This window comes from Globicephala melas, chromosome X, assembly GCF_963455315.2.
Source record: "Globicephala melas chromosome X, mGloMel1.2, whole genome shotgun sequence".
NCBI classification, from domain to species: domain Eukaryota; kingdom Metazoa; phylum Chordata; class Mammalia; order Artiodactyla; family Delphinidae; genus Globicephala; species Globicephala melas.
Genome location: NC_083335.1, coordinates 64,406,329 through 64,419,012, shown reverse-complemented (window position 1 = coordinate 64,419,012; position 12,684 = coordinate 64,406,329). Strand labels below are relative to the sequence as shown.

Here is a 12,684-nt window from a genome sequence, read left to right as displayed (position 1 = left end):
AACGGAGTAAAGGTAGCAAAGTTTTCAACATTTTAATAAACTTCAAATGCATGTGTTAAGAGATTTCATGGTCAGACAGTCTTCAACGCCTGAATTGGTCAAATAATTATGACATCCTATACTTCTCTTTGGGGAGCTCACCCTCATCTCCAGGGTTTTCTTCATTGTGTTTTCCACTTCTTTTTTTCCCTTCTTCTGATTCATCATCTGAAGATCCATCCTCATCAGAGGAAAGATTGGCTTTAATTTCTTCTAAAAGCATCTTCTTGGCAATTCTTGAGTAAAAAGACAATAAAAACTATATATTTGGTGGTGAAGTGTAACAAATTAAAAACAAAAAGAATTATGTGTATCAAAATAGAAATAAATGTGTCAATAGATATTTTATTATAAAGAAAAGGCTATCAAAACCATATTTTAACCTAAACTACCAACCAAAAGTTTTGAAAATGCTCTTAGCACTGATTTTCTCCCAGTTCTATACAATTCTGCAATATAGTGAAAAATCTCAGGGACATTTCTACTAACTATTTTGACCAATTCCAACTTCATGCTGGATAACTTTCCAATTCGACACTTGCTCTGCTGCCACCATCCAACAACTACAATATCAAGACAGGCCCACAAAGGTAAATCAATTCATTCAGACAAATGGCATTCCAACACTGAACTCCACATGAGAGGATTTATTCAACAGCAAAACATTTTCTTATAAAATCAGTGTGTAATAAACCACTTTATTGTGAAACAGTACCTCAAACTAGTGGATAATATTTTGGCCCTTAAATTTCAATTTGCTTCATAAATTCTTCTAACCAAATGAAAGAATACAACACATAAGTAGTGAAGCAATCAAAAATCCCTAATAATATTCAAACTAGGGCAGAGAAGGGGCAAGAGTGCTATTAACCACATACATAGTTAAAAGAACAAAAACTACCATAAATGAGTTTCCACTTTCCAAAGAAGTAGATAGTGCATTAGCCTCAAACATATCAAAATTTTTCAAGATGCTCCTCAAAGACCAATTTGCTAATGAAAAAATCAACTGCTAAAAGCATGAGAAAATAATTCTTTAATACCATCTTATGTTAAAATAAAATATATTCCTAAAAAATCTCCATATTTGCACTAAAGGAAGATATCTGAAAGTGTACGATAAAAGCAGTTTTTGTGCAAGACGAAGTGTTTTGCAGCTTTTGATATAAATTCATAAATCACAGTTAACAAAGGAATACCTTACAGAAAGGCTCAAAAGTTGACATGATTCTTGGTTTTCCATGGACTAACTTCTATGTGGATAAACATCTACTCTGCAATCAAGAATAACTCTAGCTCAGTCAAAAACTTGCAACTGGAATTATGAAACTTTTGTTATTTTTGGATTTGAAACTCCTCTTTTTATTTCTTAACAAGCACTCACATTTAAATCAAGAATACATTCAATGGTAGGAGATGCCAATGCATGTTAATGCCTTAACTTTATTTGATACATTGTTCATTGCTATTTATACTCAAAGATATATAGCAAAGGCACCTAAACAGACTGAAGCAAACAAAATAGCTAATCACTTCCATAAATGCTTGTTATATGCCCTTTGGTACTTCCCCCCTAACCAGATAGATAAGAAATATTTACACAACGTGGAGAGTTACCAATTGCAAGAGGAAACCACAGATGAGTTAGCTTTTCTGAGGGTTTCCAACTTGATTTGCTAAAATTAGATCACTCCAATTTAAATCCTACTGGAGTTGGGGACTTCCCTGGTGTTCCAGTGGTTGGGACTTCGCCTTCCAATGCAGGGGGTGCGGGTTCAATCCCTGGTCAGGGAGCTAAGATCCCACATGCCTCACGGCCAAAAAAACCAAAACATAAAACAGAAGCAATAATGTAACAAATTCAATAAAAGACTTTAATAATGGTCCACATCAAAAATTTTAAAAATTAAAAAAAAAACCCTACTCGAGTTGAGCAATTAAGTCTTCGTTGCTCTTAAACTTCTACATCAGTGGTTTGCTGACTTCGGTTGCACACGGTAAACATTTTCAAAATGGGGACTAATATAGGGTTGCCAACTTTTCATTTCGTCAAGAAAAAAATTTAAACCCAAATATCATTTATTTTTATCATTTTATAAAATAAACAAACACACCCTCCACAAATTAGAAACAGTTTCAAAATAAACAGTGGTTCTTTAAATTTATTAAAAGCATCTTTCTGGAAAAACTCTAAAATCATATTTAATACACACCACATTATCATTTCCCATGAACAAGGAAGAACTTTCTCGAGCCAGTTTGAGTAAAAACACTGTTTTGGAATGAATAAATGTGTGTGCGTGCTCGAGTGTGCATATAATGTGAAGCACTGGATAATAGGTTACAAATAGGAAAACATAGTTTACTTGCAGTTACAAGATCTTATATACCCATTTGGGTGGTACAATAATAGCCAACAAAAATACAATTATTAATTTAGTTACTCTAAAGTTTAGTTCAATCACCTGATTTCAGTTTGTATTTACAAGTTCAAAAATGTCTTAAATTCTGTATAATCTGTAAAGACTTGGTTGTTAACTTTAACAAACCACATAATATTTCTTCTTTCAAACTCTAGACTCCTAATATGTCTACTAAATGGAAAGTCAAAATATGTAAACCTACAAATACTAAAGTTCTAGACTGTCATGAAGAACTATGAAATATATAAAACAATAAGATTCTATACCAACTTAAAATAATCACGTAAGTCATGGAAAATAAAATGAGATCCACATAATGAAGAATTAATTGATTTAGCAACAACCTTCAATAAGACCATAATATATAGAACAATCACAGATACTTTAGAAGCAAAAAAAAATTTACAAACTTCAGAGAATGCCCATTTTTCTCCAAACTGACAGTTATACAGAGTGATAGAGACTCCCTAAGCTTTACCTCACTAAGATGTTTTAAATTTCCCCTCTAACACCTTTTGAGCAAAGGAAAGCCTAATGTACAGCCATATACATTAAGCCCTAAAAAGAATAATAAAGTTAAATTATTTTGCATAAATTATGGCTGATGGCTCATGTCCAATATGTCAAAGACCTACTGTACCACACACCTAGCCTATCGCATAGCCGACACCTCAAAGTTAGAACTTAATTTGAAGGACCTAAGTAAGGGCTGAGGCTGACCTTCAACTTGAGTATTCAGCAAACATGTTGAGGTGAGATGTGTCCCATCTACAGAGCCTGCTGTGAGATGCTTTAAGGGAAACTCCACTACCTTAACTCTTGAGTCACAGGCCACAGAGACTTCAAGGACATCATCACTTGAGAACCAGCTGAGGCTGGCAAAGCATCATTTTGGAGGCCTCGGCTGGACCCGTGCTGGTATGCATGTGATGGATGTATAGTCATGATCCCTAGTTGATTCTGTTTCTGAGAAAATCATCCAAGCAACAAGGTACTGCCCCTGGAATCTCAAAGCTCAACATTACATCTTGGGGCAGGTGTAGCATCCAAAGCAGTCACGACTCTATCAGAAGCATTAGAGGCACAGGCTGTGCCACTCTTGTGGCAGAAAACCTGGGCAGAGCTGGAAGTAATGGAGCCAGTCCTCCATTTTCCTGAAAGGGAGGGAAGGGAGAGGGGAAGAAAGCAAAACAATATGGGAGGGAGGGTAAAAACCCACAAACAAACAATGATCGGAACTGGTGCATGAAAGAATAAATAAAAGAATTGCAAAACTCGAACAAGCTAAGTCTTCTAAATCACATAATGAATACCAAGATACGATAATGCCTTATTACACCTTCCACCTTTGTCTACTAAAATAAAGCAAAACTAAAATAAGGAATGAGCCCAACAATGCAAAGACAAACAAGCAATCAGAGAGAGAGAGAGAGAGAGAGAGAGAGAGAAAGAGAGAGAGCGCGCGAGTGAGCGAGCGAGCCAAGAAAGCCTTTAGTAATTCTGATCCTATCTAGAAAGGAAATCAGTAATGCCTCTTGTTTAAGCACTCAAACAGGAAAAGAAAGTAAACTGCCTCTTGCTGGTAGGTAAATCAAGAATTCAAAACACTGAGTTTCTAAGAAAGGAGTGATCAAGAGAAAGATCTCTTGCACCAGGGAATTGTAGAGAAACAGCCATTACAAAAGCAACACAAAATGTTAGAGCTAGAAGAAGGGACCTTAGAGTCCAACTCTGTCATTTTACAGATGAGGAAACAGGCTTAAAGAGGGGAAATGACTTGGCCAAAGAAACAAAGCTAGTTAGTGTCAAAGCCAGGAGTAGTACCTAAGATCCTGAACCCCAATCTGCTACTAATTTTACTATGCCAGTGCTATATTCTCTACTAATTCACTACTACTGTGCTAATGAGTGCTTGGGGCAATAGACTAAGGTCACATTCTGAAAGTTATCTGTATTTCACTGATTTAGAAATGAAAGAATTCAAGTTTTGATTAAAAAAAATTTTTTTGAAAGAGTTCTAAACATCTTTCGGCCAGTATGCACCATCTCTAAAATGTACTGACAGGTCATCTTAAATACATCCTACAATCTACTGCTTTATCTTTTAAGAGGTTCTGAAAACAGGCTTGAAGAAAATTGCTAAATGAAAAATACATTTTTAGAAGGCCAAAATACTGTGCACCCATACACACAGGTGACAAAATTTTAAATTTCTTTTTACATTCTGTGCACAATATCACAATAGTTAAAACAGAGAATTCTGAATAAGATTATAAGTTTCGAGATAAAAAAAAACTGTGTAAGTAAATGTAGTACTAAAACATCATACCATATATAAAAGGTTGATATGTAAAACAATTCAAATGACTACAGTCCAAAAATCGTTGAATATTTTTTGTGAGGAACACACGTTCTTCTAGTAGGGAGGGAGGCTTTGTTTTAACAAATGCTACATACTTCAGGTTGAGAATTAAAACATTTTGGGGACTTCCCTGGTGGTCCAGTGGTTATGACTCTGCACTCCCAATGCAGGGGGCACGGGTTCAATCCCTGGTCAGGGAACTAAGATCCCACATGCCGCACAGCACAGCAAAAAAAAAAAAAAAAAATCAATCACAGAATTACAATGGAATTCCTCATCTTCAAAATCTGTATTAGTGATTTTTTAACTCCTTGGTTCAAAATTATTATCTTTTTTTTTTTTTTGACGGCGCCACTCAGCTTGCGGGATCAAACCTGGGCCTCCTGCAGTGGAAGCATGAAGTCCTAACCACTGGACCGCCAGGGATTTCCCCAAATTAGTACCTTGATATAAACCGTTCTATGAAAAACTATAACCAAGGCATAATGATCTGCACCTAAAGACAGTGCTATTCATGAAACAATGATGACGTCACTAAATAACCAAAAAGCTGAACAACAGTATGAAACTATTTTTTAAGTCACATGTTCTACAATGTTTGCAGTTAATGAAAAACATCACTGTTTTCGTAAAATTAATATCAAATAACTTTTAAAAAAAGTCTTAGGAGTACAAAAATAAAAGCTGTATGAAATCAAGAACCCACAGTTTATTAACAATTTATACATGGGCTCAAATTACAAAATGTGTATTCCCTGATTTTATGTAAAAATCTAAGTCAGCTTTAGAGGAAATTTTAACAAGAAAAAATTTATTAACATTGATATAAATTTAGAAAATTTTATCATACTAAAGATCATACTAAATAGTTCAATATTTTTATAACTGAAAAGTAAAAACAAAGACTTATGTGTCTCAATTTTATTTTTAAAATTCAAAGTAAAAGGGCTTCCCTGGTGGCGCAGTGGTTGAGAGTACGCCTGCCGATGCAGGGGACACGGGTTCGTGCCCCGGTCCGGGCAGATCCCACATGCTGTGGAGCGGCTGGGCCGGTGAGCCATGGCCGCTGAGCCTGCGCGTCCAGAGCCTGTGCTCCGCAACGGAAGAGGCCACAACAGTGAGAGGCCCGCGTACCGCAAAAAAAAAAAAAAAAAAAAAAAAAAAATCAAACTAAAAGACAAAGACAATACAGTCAGAAAAATGAACCTTTTTTGCTAACACTAGAAAAATCCAAACTCTCCTTTTGGGCGGGGGTGCTTTTTCTCATCTAAAAGTCCCATTACAGTATCACCAAAGAATAGAGAATAGGAACAGAAGGCTGAACATAATATTTACATCTTAAGCAGAGAGATCACCACTAATGACCATATTTCTTTCATTGCTGGGAATTCTAGCATAAAAGAGAGAGCTGGTGGCAACTGTAACCAGTTTAGATATCTAAAAATAGATCCTATCCAGTGTCTAGACACCTGTATTATACTTGAGTTACAATACTTACCTGCACTATAAAGACAAAATAAATTGAACAAGAATTACCTTAAAATTGCCAGACATTTAAAACCCTTACTCAAACATGAAACAAGTAAAATACTCATTTAAAAAGCTACCTTTGTTTTTCAAACCCAATAAAGGAGAACTAAAGCAATTTTGCTAACCAAATAGGACCATCATGAAAGAAAATTCACAGAAAAAAATTATTCCAGATTCAGCAAATTTGTATAGAGAACAGATAAAGTCATGTATAGAAGATGAACATTTGGAAAAGTGTTTAAAATAGAAACCAAAGTCACATATCAAAGGAACGTGAGATATACTCATGCCATTAATCTTTGCTGAAATCAGGTAAACAATCATCAAATATCTTTATTAGCATAAACAATATCCAGGAATCATTAATCACTTCCAAAAATATGCTGGATTAACAGCACAGAGCCTGCATCAAAAAAATACCTATGACTTCCGGGAAGGTGGCGGAAGACTAAGACACGGAGATCATCTTCCTCCCCACAGATACACCAGAAATACATCTACACGTGGAACAACTCCTACAGAACACCTACTGAACGCTGGCAGAAGACCTCAGACCTCCCAAAAGGCAACAAAGCCCCCACGTACCTGGGTAGGGAAAAAGAAAAAAGAATAAACAGAGACAAAAAGATAGGGAAGGGACCTGCACCAGTGGGAAGGAGCTGTGAAGGAGGAAAGGTTTCCACACACTAGGAAGCCCCTTCGTGGGCGGAGACTGTGGGTGGCGGAGGGGGAAGCTTCGGAGCCAAGGGGGAGGCACAGCAACAGGGTTACGGGGGGCAAAGCGGAGAGATTCCTGCACAGAGGATTGGTGTGGACCGGCACTCACCAGCCCGACAGGCTTCTCTGCTCACACGACGGGGCGGGCAGGGCCGCGAGCTGAGGCTCGGGCTTCGGTCGGAGCGCAGGGAGAGGACTGGGGTTGGCGGCTTGAACATAGCCTGAAGGGGTTAGTGCACCACGGCTGGCCGGGAGGCAGTCCTGGGAAAAGTCTGGACCTGCCGAAGAGGCAAGAGACTTTTTCTTCCCTCTGTGTTTCCTGGTGCGTGAGAAGGGATTAAGAACACTGCTTAAAGGAGCTCCAGAGACGGGCGCGAGCCGCGGCTAAAACCGCGGACCCCAGACACGGGCATGAGACGCTAAGGCTGCTGCGGCCGCCACCAAGAAGCCTGGGTGCAAGCACAGGTCACTATCCACACCCCTCTTCCGGAGAGCCTGTGCAGCCCGTCACTGCCAGGTTCCCGGGATCCAGGGACAATTTACCCGCGAGAACGCAAGGCGAGCCTCAGGCTGGTGCAAGGTCACGCCAGCCTCTGCCGCCGCAGGCCCGTCCCGCACTCCATGCCCTTCCCTCCCCCCAGCCCGAGTGAGCCAGAATCCCCGAATCAGCGGCTCCTTTAACCCCGTCCTGTCTGAGCGAACAACAGACGACTTCCAGTGACCTACACGCAGAGGCAGGGCCAAATCCAAAGCTGAGCCCCTGTGAGCTGTGAGAACAAAGAAGAGAAAGGGAAATCTCTCCCAGCAGCCTCAGAAGCAGTGGATTAAAGCTCCACAATCAACTTGATGTACCCTGCATCTGTGGAATATATGAATGTCAGACAACGAATCATCCCAAATTGAGGAGGTGGACTTTGAGAGCAAGATTTTTGATTTTTTCCCCTTTTCCTCTTTTAGTGAGTGTGTATGTGTATGCTTCTGTGTGAGATTTTGTTATGTATAGCTTTGCTTCCACCATTTGTCGTAGGGTTCTATCCATCCGTTTTTGTTTTTAATTTTTTTCTTAATAATTAATTTTAATAACTTTATTTTATTTTACTTTATCTTCTCTCTTTCGTTCTTTCTTTTTTCTTTCTATCCTTCCTTCCCTCCTTTAGACAGTGAATCATCCCAAATTGAGGAGGTGGACTTCGAGAGCAAGATTTATGATTTTTTCCCCTTTTCCTCTTTTGGTAAATGTGTATGTCTATGCTTCTGTATGAGATTTTATCTCTATAGCTTTGCTTCCACCATTTGTCCTAAAGTTCTATCCGTCCGTTTTTGTTTTTTTTAAATTTATTTCTTAATAATTATTTTTAATTTAATAACTTTACTATATTTTAGTTTATTATATTTTACTTTATCTTCTTTCTTTTTTCCTTCCTTCCCTCCTTCCTTCCTTCCTCCCACCGTCCCACTCCCTCCCTCCTTTCCTTCTCTCCTTCTTTTCTTTCTTTCTTCCTTCCTTCCTACCTTCCTTCCTTCCTTCCTTTCTTTCTTCCTAGTTCTACTAATTCTTACTCTCTACTTTTTCTCCCTTTTATTCTGAGCCGTGTGGATGAAAGGCTCTTGGTGCCACAGCCAGGAGTCAGTGCTGTGCCTCTGAGGTGAGACAGCCAACTTCAGGACACTGGTCCACAAGAGACCTACCAGCTCCACATAATATCGAATGGCGAAAATCTCCCAGAGATCTCCATCTCAACACCAGCACCCAGCTTCACTCAACGACCAGCAAGCGACAGTGCTGGACACCCTATGCCAAACAACTAGCAAAACAAGAACACAACCCCACCCATTAGCAGACAGGCTGCCTAAAATCATAATAAGTCCTCAGACACCCCAAAACACACCACCGGACGTGAACCTTCCCACCAGAGAGACAAGATCCAGCCTCATCCACCAGAACACAGGCACTAGTCCCCTCCACCAGGAAGCATACACTACCCACTGAACCAAACTTAGCCACTGGGGAGAGAAACCAAAAATAAGGGGAACTACCAACTTGCAGCGTGCAAAAAGGAGACGTCCAAACACAGTAAGATAAGCAAAATGAGAAGACATAAAAACACACTGCAGTTGAAGGAGCAAGATAAAAACCAACCAGACCTAACAAATGAAGAGGAAATAGGCAGTCTACCTGAAAAAGAATTCAGAATAATGATAGTAAAGATGATCCAACATCTTGGAAACAGAATGGACAAAACGGAAGAAACATTTCACAAGGACCTAGAAGAACTAAAGGTGAAACAAAAAACAATGAACACCACAATAAATGAAATTAAAAATACTCTAGATGGGATCAATAGCAGAATAACTGAGGCAGAAAAACGGATAAGTGACCTGGAAGATAAAATAGTGGAAATAACTACTGCAGAGCAGAATAAAGAAAAAAGAATGAAAAGAACTGAGGACAGTCTCAGAGACCTCTGGGACAACATTAAACGCACCAACATTCGAATTATAGGGGTTCCAGAAGAAGAAGAGAAAAAGAAAGGGACTGAGAGAATATTTGAAGAGATTGTAGTTGAACACTTCCCAAATATGGGAAAGGAAATAGTTAATCAAGTCCAGGGAGCACAGAGAGTCCCATGCAGGATAAATCCAAGGAGAAATACGCCAAGACACATATTAATCAAATTGTCAAAAATTAAATACAAAGAAAACATATTAAAAGCAGCAAGGGAAAAACAACAAATAACACACAAGGGAATCCCCATAAGGTTAACAGCTGATCTCTCAGCAGAAACTCTGCAAGCCAGAAGGGACTGGCAGGACATATTTAAAGTGATGAAGGAGAAAAACCTGCAACCAAGATTACTCAAGCCAGCAAGGATCTCATTCAGATTTGATCGACAAATTAAAACCTTTACAGACAAGCAAAAGCTGAGAGTTCAGCACCACCAAACCAGCTTAACAACAAATGCTAAGGGAACTTCTCTAGGCAAGAAACACAAGAGAAGGAAAAGACCTACAATAACGAACCCAAAACAATTAAGAAAATGGGAATAGGAACATGCATATTGATAATTACCTTAAATGTAAATGGACTAAATGCTCCCACCAAAAAGACAGAGGTTGGCTGAATGGATACAAAAATAAGACCCATATATATGCTGTCTAAAAGAGACCCACTTCAGACCTACAGACACATACAGACTGAAAGCAAGGGGATGGAAAAACATACTCCATGCAAATGGAAACCAAAAGAAAGCTGGAGTAGCAATTCTCATATCAGACAAAATAGACTTTAAAATAAGGACTATTAGAAGAGACAAAGAAGGACACTACATAATGATCAAGGGATTGATCCAAGAAGAAGATATAACAATTGTAAATATTTATGCACCCAACATAGGAGCACCTCAATACATAAGGCAAATACTAAAAGTCATAAAAGGGGAAATCGACAGTAACACATTCAGAGTAGTGGACTTTAACACCCCACTTTCACCAATGGACAGATCATAGAAAAAGAAAATAAATAAGGAAACACAACCTTTAAATGATACATTAAACAAGATGGACTTAATTGATATTTATAAGACACTCCGTCCAAAAACAACAGAATACACATTTTTCTCAAGTGCTCATGGAACATTCTCCAGGATAGATCATATCTTGGGTCACAAATCAAGCCTTGGTAAATTTAAGAAAATTAAAATTGTATCAAGTACCTTTTCCGACCACAACGCTATTAGACAAGATACCAATTACAGGAAAAGATCTGTAAAAAATACCAACACATGGAGGCTAAACAATACACTACTTAATAACGAAGTGATCACTGAAGAAATCAAAGAGGAAATCAAAAAAATACCTAGAAACAAGTGACAATGGAGACACGACGACCCAAAACCTATGGGATGCAGCAAAAGCACTTCTAAGAGGGAAGTTTATAGCAATACAAGCCCACCTTAAGAAACAGGAAACATCTCGAATAAACAACCTAACCTTGCACCTAAAGCAATTAGAGAAAGAAGAACAAAAACACCCCAAAGTTAGCAGAAGGAAAGAAATCATAAAACTCAGATCAAAAATAAATGAAAAAGAAATGAAGGAAATGACAGCAAAGATCAATAAAACTAAAAGCTGGTTCTCTGAGAAGATAAACAAAATAGATAAACCATTAGCCAGACTCATCAAGGAAAAAAGGGAGAAGACTCAATAGAATTAAAAATGAAAACGGAGAAGTAACAAGTGATACTTCAGAAATACAAAGGATCATGAGAGATTACTACAAGCAACTCTATGCCAATAAAATGGACAACCTGGAAGAAACGGACAAATTCTTAGAAATGCACAACCTGCCAAGACTGAATCAGGAAGAAACAGAAAATATGAACAGACCAATCACAAGCACTGAAATTGAAACTGTGATTTAAAATCTTCCAACAAACAAAAGCCCAGGACCAGATGGATTCACAGGCGAATTCTATCAAACATTTAGAGAAGAGCTAACACCTATCCTTCTCAAACTCTTCCAAATTATAACAGAGGGAGGAACACTCCCAAATTCCTTCTACGAGACCACCATCACCCTGATACCAAAACCAGACAAGGATGTCACAAAGAAAGAAAACTACAGGCCAATATCACTGATGAACATAGATGCAAAAATCCTCAACAAAATACTAGCAAACAGAATCCAACAGCACATTAAACAGATCATACACCATGATCAAGTGGGGTTTATTCCAGGAATGCAAGGATTCTTCAACATATGCAAATCAATCATTGTGATACACCATATTCACAAATGGAAGGATAAAAACCATATGATCATCTCAATAGATGCAGAGAAAGCTTTTGACAAAATTCAACATCCATTTATGATAAAAACCCTGCAGAAAGTAGGCATAGAGGGAACTTTCCTCAACATAATAAAGGCCATATATGACAAACCCACAGCCAACATCGTCCTCAATGGTGAAAAGCTGAAAGCATTCCCACTAAGATCAGGAACAAGACAAGGTTGCCCACTCTCACCACTCTTATTCAACAGTTTTGGAAGTTTTAGCCACAGCAATCAAAGAAAAGGAAATAAAAGGAATCCAAATCGGAAAAGAAGAAGTAAATCTGTCACTATTTGTAGATGACATGATACTATACATAGAGAATCCTAAAGATGCTACCAGAAAACTACTAGAGCTAATCAATGACTTTGGTAAAGTAGCAGGATACAAAATTAATGCACAGAAATCTCTGGCATTCCTATACACTAATGATGAAAAATCTGAAAGTGAAATCAAGAAAACACTCCCATTTACCACTGCAACAAAAAGAATAAAATATCTAAGAATAAACCTTCCTAAGGAGACAAAAGACCTGTATGCAGAAAATTATAAGACACTGATGAAAGAAATTAAAGATGATACAAATAGATGGAGAGATATACCATGTTCTTGGATTGGAAGAATCAACATTGTGAAAATGACTCTACTACCCAAAGCAATCTACAGATTCAGTGCAATCCCTATCAAACTACCACTGGCATTTTTCACAGAACTAGAACAAAAAATTTCACAATTATTTTTATGGAAACACAAAAGACCCCGAATAGCCAAAGCAATCTTG

At 38.1% G+C, this 12,684-nt stretch overlaps 1 protein-coding gene across 6 annotated transcripts in view; it reads right to left on the bottom strand.

Moving 5' to 3' along the window:
- The window catches only part of ATRX (ATRX chromatin remodeler), a 249,016-nt gene that overhangs the window by 138,023 nt on the left and 98,309 nt on the right, over window positions 1-12,684 (bottom strand). For all 6 annotated transcript variants that reach the window (XM_030849631.2, XM_030849624.2, XM_030849626.2 and 3 more), the window contains one exon: window positions 142-275. In XM_030849631.2, coding sequence (XP_030705491.1) covers window positions 142-275 — 134 coding nt within the window. The remainder of the gene's footprint in view (window positions 1-141; window positions 276-12,684) is intronic.